This window comes from Lingula anatina, chromosome 1 (genome assembly GCF_051362555.1).
Source record: "Lingula anatina isolate TDL-2025a chromosome 1, LinAna3.0, whole genome shotgun sequence".
NCBI lineage: Eukaryota > Metazoa > Brachiopoda > Lingulata > Lingulida > Lingulidae > Lingula > Lingula anatina.
Window position 1 is genome coordinate 70,647,880 of NC_141767.1, and position 14,713 is coordinate 70,662,592.

Sequence of the window (14,713 nt, forward strand, 5' to 3'; positions counted from 1 at the left end):
AGCACTTAACAAAGACAAAATGCAAAAGTGGCGTGAATGTGGATGCACGGCAACTGTTACTAGAAGCATAAAATAGTGATATGTTTTAATCAATTAAAGCAAGGCAACAGTCTCTATGATTATGAAGAGCTTTGATTCGCACTATTTATTTTCAAAGAGAATAGTAAAAAGTGCCTATATGTCTGTCATTTCATCATTAATATTTATAGAAAAAAATCAATGCACTGTGCACCACTGTCTACCAGATCATGGTGTTATATCCGCACTGCTGTTAGTATCATTACTTTTTAAGCTAAGTTTGCATAATTATCGAACAATATTTAGGCGCGTAGGCAGGGGAGTTAGTGGGAGTCGAAAGAAGCGGTCATTTGACGAGAAAACGCTCCCTCAAAATAAAAAATAGCCTAGGTTCTATGTAAATTCTCAAATTGAGTCGTAACAAACATTACAAATCCTGACTGCAAGCTCTATACACGGTAAAGCATTTTTCCATCAATCCTATATCTGCCCTTAACTTCTAATGTAAAATATCCCCATACCATTGAAGCTTTGCTTCCAGTTTTCAATCTTTCAGTCTTGAAACTGCTCAGCAACTCTTTACATAATGTCGCACATTGTACCACGTGGGGGGGGGGGCGCTCTGATGACACCTACACATGTAGGCTACATGGCACAAAAATTTCAAGCAAAGAAAGGTGGGAAAAAAAGGATTTCACTCAATTTTTATCACCTTTTTTTTCAACGTAAATTATGACAAATCGTGGGGGTTTATCGTTCGGTCCAAGCTCCATGCCCCGCCGTGGTGTTGTTCTCGGTTGTGGTTCTCATTCGAGAGGCAAACGGGCACGAGAAGGGCGTGGCGGTGTGTTTTGACTAATAAATAAATGGGTTGTGGACCATAGGTTACATAAAGCCGTCAACTCAACACGACAGGCAGCGACCTTGTACTGAAATGTACGTCAATAACATGAGTATCTGGAACACATTCACTTCAAAGCAATACTGCTTTAATTGAATTTTTTGTATATTGCGTGAAGTTCATGAGCAACGTGCGAGAAGGTGTTACTACCTCGGTGCGTAAGTAAAAGTAGAAAATACGCTTTGGTGCCATTTTTGGGTTGAATTAAAATAAAAAAGCTGCATGTTTTAAAGTAGTTTAAGAATGATTTTAGAGCTTCTATTTAGGTCTTCTGCTGTAGCAGCACCACCTCGGATTTGCAAATTAAACGACACCTATTCGCTTTCAAAATCTTGAGTAGACTTAACTTTGGAAATCATTTGGTATATTTTTGATACACGTTGTTACATATGCCCACAAACGTAAACTCTACGCGTATAACTAAGATTGTAAGACGTAAGACTGTAAAAATTAATACTTACGTCCATATTGCACTTGCGTTTTATGCTTGTCAAAAACACTTCATTTAAATTGTTGTTCGTCAACAACAAGTCCGTTGAAGCTCTAAAAGAGAGCTCAAGCGAAATATTGTATGTAATATGCATATTCCAATAAATCATTTTACCGTTGTGAATTAATAAAATGATACGGATGTCCTTGTTTGTATTTATTCAAATATAACGAAACTACTCCTTCCATGTAAGTTGCCATTTTATGCTCAAATCAATCCCACAGTAAAATGCATTTCGGCAAACTGTGACATAGATTTGCCGGTCACTATTTAGGACTGCCAAGCGGATGGGTGTCGGGGGGGGGGGGGGGGGGGTTAAAAGACTTCATAGCAAAAAACCTTATCAAATTCCCATTACAAAAGCTCTACAGGACAGGAAATTACTGATACGGTGGCTACACCTCACAATATCAGTAAACAAGTAAAGCAACTACATACTGGTATGAAAGAGCAAGTCAATCTAGCCAATATCTGAATTCTAGGTGAAATACTGAATTTCTTTCCTGAATGGTTGGGCAGTGTTTGCTTTCGAACAGTGGTTTTTAATCAGAGCCAGGCCTCCCAAACAGGTACGTCACAATATGTGCCAAATCGCTAAGTGAAGCACTACTTGTTGGCTTTCTCGCCCACTGCAAATAGCATCCCGACCAGATAAATTGCATGGGTTGTGTGACACGGTCTGATGTGATAGGAAGACATCCACACCTTGAGATTGTGTGACATTTTTTATGGTTATGCCGCGTTTATATATATATATATATATATATATATATATATATATATATATATATATATATATATATATATATATAAAGCGACGTACATGTAACTGTTTGGGAGGTCTAAAGATGGTCCCAAGAATTTCGAGGTCCTTCGATAATCACTTCCTTATGTAAACATTTAGACACTGACATTTCAATACAAGGTTAATGATGAGTTCATATTCAAGGGAGTCATTTACCCCGAGTTGACTTTGGTTTACCTATGTATTATTATTATTATTAATGTTTTGGTCCGTTTTGCCAGTGCACGTAAAGTTCAGTTAATTTCGAATGCATCTTTCAATCACGAGTTAATTGTTTTGGTAATATTATGATCATTACCATACAACTCTGAAAACTCATTTAGGACCAGTGATTCCAATAAACTGTGGAAAATCATATGTGAGAGTAAATTACAACGTTATTTGACCGGTGATAATGACCATGGTAATGACACTCTACGCTCACCAATTAACGGACGCTGTCCATAGTATTACCCTACGTCAAAAATCAACCATCATTTCTGGAAACAATCAACGCGTTGCGTTTACTTATTACAAACGCACTAATAAACACAGGTATTATTGCCGGGCTTTTTGTCTCCTTTTATTGGAGTACGCAATTCATCGTGTCGTTGCTGAAAACAGCAGATAGTGTTTATTATTAATTGTCATCGCTGGAGTTGCGTTCTAGACGTATCCTAGGACACCGGATCCTAGTATATAAATCCTCTGCCACAGCACCTCTGGAGAGAGGCTTTATAGAGAAAATGGTGAACTATTATCTTACAATTTTCATCTGACGACTACAATCGTTACTGGGAGCGGAGTGACAATTTACTATACTATACTGTTTACTATACTATAAAGATCTGTTCACCCTGGTAAGTATTACTTTTGGTTTAAGAAAATAGGTAGGATAAAATGTAAGTTCTTTTTTGATGAATAACCAATTTTTCAGTTGGTATATTCAGCTACGCCTCAATGCGAACGTACGTCCTATCACTCATATTGCAGGGCAAGACAACGCTAACATGTATGGCCTACTCCTAGAAAATATATTCGACTACTTGAAACAAACATATGGCAACAACGTTGCCGATGAAATACGAAAACGAGCAAATATTAGCCAGAGTAATTTTGTCACCCACCAAGTCTACAGTGAGACCTTGATTCCCCGAGTGCGAGACGCTACCTACGCCATTACTGGAACCCCCAAAGATGAGTTGATGGAGCAGTTAGGAGTGGCATTTGTACACTATGTTCGGCAACATGGCTACGAACGAGTTCTCAAGGTATTCGGCCGTCAAATGAGAGATTTCATCAATGGTTTGGACAATCTTCACGAATATTTACGCTTCAGTTATCCTAAACTTAAACCCCCTTCCTTCGTCTGTCAAAACGAAACCAAAGAAGGACTAACTCTCTATTATCGAACTAAGAGGAAAGGGTTTTTATATTACGTTAAAGGTCAAATCAGAGCCGTTGGAAATCTCTTTTACAACACTGACGTTGACATTGAGGTAATAAGTCACACTGAAACAGAGGATTTAACCCAAGTTGTATTCCAACTCAAGTTTGACAATAGCAGTTTCGAGGACTCCGGCACGCAGATAACAGCAGAAAAGACCTACCTGCCGGTCAACTCGAAAATCTTCTTCAATGCATTCCCGTTCCATCTTGTATTTAATCGGGATATGCTGATTAGGAGTGCAGGTAAAATTCTAGAGCAAGTTTTAGAGAAGCTGGAAGGAAAGCAAATTGACACAGAATTCAGCATGTTGCGCCCTCTGTTAGAATTTACCTGGAAAAACGTAAGTTTCCATGTTTTACTAGAAAAGTTAAAATTATAAATTACAACAGCTGCGTATAAACGAAATATTCTGAAACGTTGATCGTTGTCAATTTACAATTTAAAGTGTGTTCTGAGTGTCTCTCTTTATGTAAACCTGCAAATATTTCTCTGTTATTGTCAATAATGTTGGTTCGTATCGTGATACCAAATACATGAAACTTAGACGCATGAACGACAAATTAGAGGGAACATGAGAAAAGGCACAATGGCAACCAATGTCAGTTGACAGCGTGTCTTTCAGGTTATGTCTCACACCAATAACGTGTTCACACTACAATCCGTCAATGAGACCATGGCACTGAAGAAGGGCGGAACAGACTATGAAGGTGATTAGTCTACAGCAATACTAAAGCCCCTTTTACACTGGACTGTGTCCTTTCTGCGACCACAGCGATGCCAGTTTCATGGTCGCAAAAAAGACGCAAAAAGGAGGACGTCCAGTGTAAAGGGGGTTTAACTCAGTTATAATTACATGGCGTTGTTTTCATTGGGTTGTAGCGTGGTATCAGTTATGTAGATCACATGATACCTTCTATAGCATAACACCGTTCCTTTGCCAAATAAAATCAACCAGTAATATTTATGAACTATCTGTTCCAATATCATATATATCCCTTATTAAAATCCTTTTTTTTAATTTCTTTCCGTTGTTTTATTTCATTTTATTTCATTTTCTACTTATTTTGTTAATGGAAATTCTATTATACTGGAAAATTGTGGTATCTGCTTCACGTATATTTTCATTTTTTTTCCAAGCTATTTCACTATTTTTATCTCACTGCTTCGATGTGTTTTCCAGTCTGTCCCGTTTCCCATCGTCCCACCTACCTGCGTCTGAAGGGACAGATGATGTACGTGGAGGAATGGGACTCCATCTTATTTCTGGGAACACCAATGTAAGGTTTTCTTAAATGAAAAATTTTAAATCCTTCTGTGATACCATTTCATTCACGTTCCTCCTTTTATGCACCTACCTAGAATATCTAAACATTATCAACCCTTTTTCGTTTTTTTTTTTTTTTCATCCAAACTACCTACATGTACCTATTCTATTTATTATATACATGTATTACATCTTAAAGATTTATCTTGAAGGGTGCCAAGACTATAAAATAACAATTTCACCGATTTTATTGAATCATTCTATTATTGTCGTATAAATCAGCATGGAGAATCTTGACGTCATGTTCCGGGCCGGTCTCTATATCAACGATCTTAGTATGCACGACTCCAGCAGAGATTTGGTGTTAGCTGGAACACAACAGTCTGCAGAACTCAAACTAGCCTTGGACCAAGTAAGACATTTATCAGAAATACATTTGAGGCTTATTTAAAGGTACATACGAACCGAGCATCGGTGGAGCGTGGATTCCCAGTAACACATGTAAACCACCTCTACTAGATTCTTATATGACTCAAATAAATTTTACATGCCAAGGGATAAACTGAATAGATCACTCGATCAGCCATAAAAGACCTTTAGACTGCTCCTTTCTTTAAATTTATGGTTGTAAATTTAACCTACATTCGTGACCTACTTTCCTGCCCCATTGACATACAGCTTAGAATGCCAGCAGAAAAATCTGTTCAAACATCATTTTCGGGTAAAATTAAACAATGCCTTTTGGTAATTCTCTTAGTTATACTACTTGAAACTATATGCTGGCATTTGGTTGGTTTTTGTGACAAAAAATTGACTTTGTATGTATCTTTAAGGTTTAAAAATAATAGTGATATGTGCTTTATAATGCGTTCATCAGATCAACCAACATTAGAGCCATAAACAGAAAAATAACAAAATTCGACGATTAAGTAGCAGATTGCATAAGTCAATATAAACGAGGAATGTGGAGATAGTAAAGTAAATCATAGAAAAATATCGTTTTTTCAGGAACAGTCAAAAAACAAAAACCTGGAGGAGACGATGAAGAAGTTGGATGCAGAAATGAAGAGAACAGATTCGTTGCTGTACCAAATGATCCCAAAGACTGTTGCTGATCGTCTGCGTAAAGGAGAGCCTGCCGTTAACACCTGCCAGGTAAATGAAATATTTTTTAATCCGTGTAAATATTGTTTAAAGTAATACATTGTCATGATTTAAAAGTTTATGGTCAAATTTTTTCTGACACATGAACGACAATTTCGATAGTTTAAAGACAAAATTTTTATTCAAATGTATAATATGGCTAATTTATATTTCATTGGGTTTTATTTAGCTTTTCATCAGTTTTTATTTTTGAATATTTTTTGAAGATTAAAATCTTTGTGGTTTTGAATTTTTTAAAAATGTAACGATATTTGTAGACAGCGTTGTACCACGGTTAAGAAACAATTAGATAGATACATTTATTTCCATAATATACAAAATATGACAAATACATATAGAAATTTCGGGCAAAACAGAATGAACATTCATGGATTTAACCAAAAAAAATAAAAATACTGCTTCTTGGTGTAACTTTATACACTTAAAGCACTCTCCTGTCAAAAGACAATAGGTCGCGCCGTGCTTTATTTCGTGTAAAGTCACGTCATCCACGAATGCGTTCCACGCACCAATGCACAGTGTTAATTACTCGTGCTTTAAGCCAGATAAAGCACTCGGCGCTGAGCTTTACGAGAAATAGAGCAGATAATTATCTCGGCTTCGCCTCGCCATTTATCTGCTCTATTTCTCGTAAAGCTCAGCACCTCGTACTTTATCTATACCTTAGAGGTACCTTGCACTTATAAACTATTAAAACATTTGCAAGGTTTCCTCAGTGAACCTGTGGAAATTGATTTCTAATTGAAGCTGTTTTTGCACATAAACAAACCACGTGCTTTTCAGTCTGTATATCCTCACATTTACAAAAACGGTTCTCCATGCAAATCGTTGCCCACCTCCTTTTTGTCTCTTTCCAAATTATGCGCGGAGAGTCTAAGCCTTGTTGCTAACCGGTCATATTCTGGCACTGTGCTATTGTAAATATCATGTACAAATACATGTAGCTCTGGGTTTATATAATTGTACAATCTAAATTTACTACCCTCTGCTGTACCTTAAATCTTAAATATTATTAGCATTTTATTATATATTCCTTGCACTTAAGTCTTGTGCGTGCATTTTCCTTTATGTTTTTTCAGAGTTTTGAAAGTGTCACCGTGTTGTTCAGCGATGTTGTAGGGTTCACTACTATCTGCAGTCAAATATCTCCCATGCAAGTGGTGGGCATGCTGAACGTGATCTACACAATATTTGACCAACTCAGTGAGAAGAACCAGGTCTATAAGGTACAGAACTGGGATGTTTTTCTCCTGTATATTAAAATTTATGAAAGTTCAAAAAACTATCCAGATTTAGTGGTATTTACAGGAACGCTCGTTTCAGTCTGAACATATGAACCACGTGACTGTTCTATTTGCCAGGTGGAGACGATAGGGGACGCTTACATGGTCGTGGCGGGAGCACCTATCAAAACCAAATACCACGCGCATCACATCTGTAACATGGCGTTTGACATGTTAGACGCCACGCTAAACCTGGAAAATCCTTCATCTGAAGGAAACATGGCCATACGTATAGGTAAGTTACACACTCTGTCTGTTTATTAATTATATATTATTCTGGTGATATTGATTATTGTTTGACATTATGGAGAGGATGAAATAGCGCGATAATTGGAATGAAATGTTTAATGAAATGAGAGACTTGTTGACTTCCAGAAGTTGTTTTCATCATTTCAATATGGTGCAGTAAAGTGCCTCTGTATAAAAAATCAATTTAACTGTTAATGTTTAATTATTTAATTCCAGTAATTCTCCTTTGTCGTGGTAGTATGAAGAGCCGTCAACTATCATGTATAGATAATAATGTATAGATGAATGGGGTTGTCTTTTTAGAAATGTGTTTTTCACAAAATGTTAACTTTATTAATAGAACAGTCGCCTTATTTCATCATGGCACTCAAGCAAGGGAGAGTGCCAACCTTTCTGCGGCTGGTCTGTTGAATTTATTAGTATACTCGTATGTAACCTTCTTGTTATTGCAGTAGTGCATATTTATTTTCGCTGATGAACAAATCAATACAGGGCGTACACGCATGGAAATAGGTATCTGCCGTCTAGATCGTTCTTTGTTGTTATATTGGTATGGATGTACTCTTTCTAGCTTTGCAAGTCAAATAATGAAGAAATGAGCTTAATAACTAAACTTTATAGTGTGTGTGTGTGTGTGTGTGTGCGCGTGCGTGCGTGTGTGAGAGAGAGTGTGTGTGTGTGTGTGTGAGTGTGTGTGTGTGTGTGTTACACGTTCTCTCTATACACCATGTATATCTGTCTTATTTAAGGCGTTCACTCGGGTGCAGTGGTAGCAGGTGTGGTAGGGATGAAGATGCCGAGGTACTGTTTGTTTGGGGACACGGTGAACACAGCCTCTAGGATGGAGACCACGGGAGAGGTACGCCATGACAGTGGGGGGCTTAATTTAAAAAAGGTTATATAATTGTATAAGATAAGACACTTTTAGGTGTAAGCCCAAAAAAATTTTCATGATAAAACCACACTTTGAGGTGATGCTATTACACGTATTCACTGCAATACCATCAATGATATGCTCTTTTCAGTGTGATTATCTATGTTGCACATTACCAGCAACTCTGTATAAACTATATATATATATATATATATATATATATATATATATATATATATATATATATATATACGCCTTGACTTGATAATCTCCTTCCACAGGCAATGAAAGTACACGTCAGCGAAACAACAAAGCAGCTCATTGACAGCGGAGAGGGCTACGTGCTGCATGAGCGAAAAACGCTTCAAGTTAAGGTACCCGTAGCGCCTACTACTTTTAAACCCCCTCTCCCCTCAAGTCTTGCTGAAAAATGTGTAAAAAAACATCCAAGATTAACGTGGTACAAAACAGCAGTGGGGACTTGTCTGAATAAGAAAGGGATTTTTTATTAGAAATAAAAAGCAGGTGATGTTTGTAAATCAATTTTATAAAAAATCGATGGAAATTCTATTCTGAACGACCGAAATTTAACTGAATCGCTGCGTTTATTGGGGCAATGATGTTATGATTGGATCGAAAGTATTTTTAAAACATGATTACATGTTTTTGGATGGTAACTTTTCTTACACTCTTTCTCCTCTGCATTATTCCATGAAATAAATAAGAAGACAATATGATCTTATCATTTCAACAGTTTCACCTTTTAATTTGTTTCTCATAATTTTGATGTTTCAGTAGCTTAATGTATTTATATTTTAGACATACTTAAGTTAATATCTTAATATACTGTTTGTTTTATGTGTAGCTTATTAAAATGTTATCATCATCATCATCATCATCATCAACATCATCATAATCATCATCATCATCATCATTATTATTATTATTATTATTATTATTATTATTATTATTATTATTATTATTGGATAGATAACCGATATTGGTAATATATCACAAGTTACTATACAGGTAGACAAGGCCAAGTGTTGTATTTTGTCCTGAAACTTGATGAACGTCACGTCTTAACATTTTCTCAGGGCAAAGGCCTTATGAAGACTTACTGGTTAGCGGGAATTCCGGGCCGGGATCCCACCAAATACGCCAAACTGGCGTACAAAGCTGCTCTGTGTCCGAAGACAGAAGATAGTCTGGCAGAGGAACCGTTTGAAGAGAGAACAGAAGTGTTTTCTCTACTCGGAGAGGTCGACCAGACAGATGTAGTTTCGTTAGTCTGTAGTTATAGCGCCTCCCATGCCAGTTTTACAGGCGAGGATCTGCATGCCAGCAGAATGAATGATTTCGGTAAAAGACGCGGAAAAGAGAAAGAAGTTAATGATCTCAACATTTCGATGAATGATATAAATAGAGACAAGTTTAGATCGAAAGTCATTTTACATGTCGATCACAATGATACTGAAGATGAAAACACACGAGAGAACGTGTTGCCTGTCGGCAGGAGCAAATTGTGTTTTATTTTATGAAAACAAATCGATGCATTTAGTAGACTAGAAGCAGGACCATGCCCTACTTTAGTCGCTTTGCCTGTTGTTTAATTTTGTTCTGTTATATATGGTTTTGCCAACTGTACATCCACGTGAGCTGTGCAAAAAATCAACACGCACACTTGCTTTTTTTCTGATGTGATTTTAAACGTTAAATTGTGTTATTAAATTATATTGATATACTGGTTCTACATTCAGCTTGGTTTGTCTTTAGTGAATTTTTAATCTTTATCCCAAGTACAAATTTTCATTCATAAAAGAGATAATTAATGAAAAAGCGTGAAAAATCGAAAAATATTTTTTTCTAAATCTTCCAAAATTGAAATGGATATTAAGAAAGCATTTTGAAAATTTGTGTCTATTAAATATGAATTTCAAGCGAACGTTTTGCCACATAAGCAGACCAAATAGTAAATTAGAAATGCCAACAGGCAACGTTCCATATTATCCGAAAAATGATATTTGAACGGATATTTCTGCTTGCTTACCGTGGTAAGTAAGTAAGTTGGTCAAATTTACAACGGAATTTACAACCAAAAATTTGAAGAATGTTAAGTTTAAAGTTCTTTTATGGATAAAAGAACAATTCTGTTTATCCTGTGGCACTTAATTTGAGTCGTGTAAGAAACTAGTAGAGTTTTAGAGATTTATATGAGGGTCCCTACTTTTAAGTATTGAAAACGCCAGAGACATTTTGTCCAATCAATAATCAACCAAAATCTGTTTGAATGCAGTTCTTGCAATCGTGGACTATTGTCTGATACTGGACTCGGTTTCTCTTTAATATTCTCGATCATGCTATTTTCGTACAACAACATCTTGTTTTACTTGATAATTTTATATCATATGTGACCAGCTTCTATTCTATAATGGCTAGAATTAAGTGTCTGAAAGCTGTTGGTCGCAGATGAAAGTTGATTACGTGTAATTGGCGAGGTGATGTTCCTGCACGCGAATGGTTAATTATCTGCAACGTAACAGATGCCAGGTGTCAGGTGGGGCAGTTAAGTTGGGGTAGTCAGGTGAGGTGTTCAAAATGGGGTGGTCAGGGGGTGGTTAAGAGGGGGTAGTCACATGTGGCCGTCAACAGGGGTAGTCAGGTTGGGGGGGGGGGGCAACTGTGGGCAAAAACAGCTAGCAGCAAGCAGTGTTGACAAGTCATAAAATGTGTTGCCCAAATCTCTGTCATGTCTGCGTCACTATATTAAAATCGTGCTCTTTGATTTTGAATACACTTCTTAAAGTGTGATTCTCTGATCCATGATTGTTTATACGACTTCCCAATTGTTTCTCCTCCCATACCATGTTTTCTCCAAACCAAATCACATTTGTTTTAGGGTCGCTTTACTTGAGGAAGCAATGTTGAAAATGCAAACGGAGAGACAGCTGAAAATAGTTAATTCAAAGATATTATAATAAAACAGTTTCGAGTTGAGTTCCGATATATTGATTCACTTTGGATAAATGGCGATTATCGAAATGCAAAAAGAAAAAATCCTGAGCCTGAAATATAGTGACCACCACAAAACAGTCAAATCCCGCAAAAATACCCATTGTTACCATACGTTAGCACTTGCTTTAGGCTTAACATACCATTCCTGATATCTTACACTATATCACGTTCGATGGGTCTTAATTTAACGGAGGAATCGAGAAATTGGGAATACCATATAAAGGCAGTACAACAGATTGACGTAAAAAACAAGCGATTTAAATGTTATGTTTAGTCACAACTAAATCTTCATATTACTTGATAATTTTAACCTGAAAGACAAGCGATTTAAATGTTATGTTTAGTCTCAACTAAATCGTCATATTTCTTGATAATTTTCAACCTGACAGGGCCACTTCATCGAATTTTGAGGTTTGACTCTGAATACAATTTTAATTGCGAACCGTGCTCAATACAAAATGTAATTATTGATTCACTAATTTGAATTTTGTTACGGTTGTCATTTAGCAAACATATCGAACTACATTCATAAAGCTGACGTAATGCCATTCTTAAACTTGCAATTGGCACCAAAAATTGCTTACTAGTACCTTGATTCACTACTACACATTATTTACCACTGTCTGCAAAATATGAACGCCGTTTGGAGTGAGTATGGAGTGAACTATTTCATTGGACGATCACTAGCATACTACAGTTACGGATCATGGGAAATCCACGCTCATTAGCCGCGGCTTCCCCAGGACCCTCGAATGTAGCCGCCTGGTCACGGGTCACTGGTCACTGGTCACCTCCTGGAGAAACCACCGTCATTGAAAAGTAAATTACAACTAGTTCTATTGTTGTGGGAGCGCCAACTATCGCCATATACTTCTGTATCAGACACGGCTGGAGTGGTGCCTTCTTTTCCGAGGAAGATTTCCTTGAAGTGTCCTGCAATGGTCGCACGTACTCGAGGAGGATAATTAAATGATAAGGTTGCCTCAGTTTTCAAAGTGTACAAAACTGGTACGTTGAAAATGTAAGCAATAGCCAAGAGACCCGGGCTGGATATATCTGTAGATGACACTGCTGCAGTGAGAGGTGCCAAACCGGAAGAAGGAAAATGGTAACTGTGCGTGGTGATGAGAAGGGTGCCAAGCTGGAAGTTGACATAGTCCCGGGAACCCGTCACAACCTGGGACTATGTAAACTTACAGCGCGAGACCTCCTATGTCTGTGTACATCTCCTATGTCTGTGTACATCTTCTAAGTCTGTCTACACCTTCTTTACCTCTAGTGTAATAACAAGTTTTATAGGATCCCAAACTGTGGATGCTAGATGCAAAAAATGCGGATTCCTAAGTAAAAACGAATGCCAAAATATCAGTAAATTCTGGCGAAAATCACTGGCGCACTTAATTCAGATTAATTTGGCGTTTTCTCGGAATAAAGGTAATATTTGGGTCTATAAGATTCAACCTGACGTTTTACAACATCGAAATCTAAACAAATTGGAGCCACAAGTTGTTAAGTTTTTTGAGACGCAAAATATTCTGCATAATACAGACGGAAAATGTTGCTTATATATGCAGCTACATTTTGCGGTCACGGTTTTAATTTTTCCTGTCACCGCAGGAATTGTGTTGCATTTATTTTCTAAAAAAAGATAAAATAGAAGTACGTCATATACACGTGATACCTTTAAAGTCTTCAACCAGAATTTTTGTTCAATATCTGATGCCTTCCAATTCTCTGCAGACAGTTACAAAACAAAAACCATAATAATAATAATAATAATAATAATAATAATAATAATAATAATAACCATGAAAACAGAAAAATATAGTTTTAAGACGGTAAAACGCGTTAAGTAAAACTTTTCCCAATCTTAGTAATAGAGATGGCACGGGCAGTTCGGGCGGTGGTGTCAACATTGACTGGGGACAGTGACAACCCTGGGTCAATGGGACACCAACGCTCGCACTGCCCTCTACTGGTACCTTCCTTAGTAGACAGAACTTCACCGCGCAAGATGTCAGTTCTTAGAGTGTTGATACTGTCACCACATCCAGAAACTTAACTCTTACAAACCACAAGTAGAAGGTTTTGGAACTATTAAAAGGTGTCTCCAGACAGAAGTATTGTTATATGCTAAAAACTTTCACCACACCCGAAAAGATACCATTGACTTGAGTAGTATGTGTTTAAAACGTTGTTCAACTTTCACCACACCCGGAAAGACACCATTGACTTGAGTATTATGTGTTTAAAACGTTGTTCAACTTTCACCACACCCGGAAAGACACCACAGAGTAAGACATTTGAAGTGCGTTGTTATGTTGGTAAGGATTGTTTGTAAGTTAACGTAATCGCAAGTCGATATTTTCAAAAACCCTGGGACTACGTCAACTTACACGCAATTCATACTTCTTAAGAACCCCCAAATTCTTGTTGGTCAATTTCCACCAATCCACCTCCTCCTTGCCCCCCACTGTGCGTCGGTTACAGTCGTCTGCCTTCGTGAAAGAACAGAACTGTCTACACTATGAACTCCCAAACATGGTATGACACATTTATCTAACAGTTACATGTAAAACGCAATTGAATGCACTACAAGTATTACTGATTGGTGCTGTTTTTAAGAGTAAATTACAATATACTAGTATTTCAAGTTTATACTCACCCCTAAAGTATATAACTTCCAGCCATCAGTGTACATCGCATATCTTTTATTGAACTTTTGGCAATTTTTAGAGCGTTTAAAGGAAAGTGAGACTAAATTAGCTAACCACAAATCAATAGGTCGGCCTGGACACTGCTTGTTGCTATTCCTTTCTTTCATGCTCGAATGCCTTCTCTTAGGATTGATGTAGAATTTTCTCTACCTAAAATGATAAAAAAACGTCCTCCTTAGAAACTTGTCGCAGAGAGGCGTAGGGGCAGTTGATTGTATTCACCAGTATTTCCGAAATTTCACAACATGGTTGTCTTCAGACGCCCACTACACTAGATAGGTATATAACGTCTGTAATTTGTTGTTAGAACTCTTCCTCTCTGTCTATATTGTGTAACTGACGTGTCCTTGTGTGACACAGGAACGTGCTACTCTCCCCTGCCACCTGGCAAGACGAAACTGAAGAGAAAAAGTCTGTATAGATCTTTTTATAACAATCGCAGTGACATTAACTAGTGCGGAGGAAGGCAGCTGTGGACGCGCGGAGGTTATGGCGACGCCAGCT

At 37.3% G+C, this 14,713-nt stretch overlaps 1 protein-coding gene across 1 annotated transcript; it reads left to right on the forward strand.

Annotated features, from left to right (window-relative positions):
• Positions 1–2,522: 2,522 nt before the first annotated feature.
• LOC106173883 (soluble guanylate cyclase 88E) lies at positions 2,523–10,232 on the forward strand. The gene is made up of 11 exons (XM_013555200.2): positions 2,523–3,053; positions 3,187–3,983; positions 4,266–4,350; positions 4,824–4,920; positions 5,190–5,319; positions 5,916–6,062; positions 7,151–7,297; positions 7,433–7,589; positions 8,353–8,462; positions 8,759–8,851; positions 9,575–10,232. The coding sequence occupies exons 2-11, from the start codon at positions 3,204–3,206 to the stop codon at positions 10,016–10,018; spliced, it is 2,190 nt and encodes a 729-aa protein (XP_013410654.1). The 5' UTR covers positions 2,523–3,053; positions 3,187–3,203; the 3' UTR covers positions 10,019–10,232.
• Positions 10,233–14,713: the final 4,481 nt, after the last annotated feature.

What these genes read in the sequence shown, in the direction of transcription:
- LOC106173883 (XM_013555200.2), top strand. Translation starts at nt 3,204, where the DNA reads ATGTATGGCCTACTCCTAGAAAATATATTCGACTACTTGAAACAAACA. An exon ending in AAACATGGCCATACGTATAG is followed by an intron (nt 7,590 to 8,352) that starts GTAAGTTACACA and finishes GTCTTATTTAAG; the next exon opens with GCGTTCACTCGGGTGCAGTG. An exon ending in GAAAAACGCTTCAAGTTAAG is followed by an intron (nt 8,852 to 9,574) that starts GTACCCGTAGCG and finishes ACATTTTCTCAG; the next exon opens with GGCAAAGGCCTTATGAAGAC.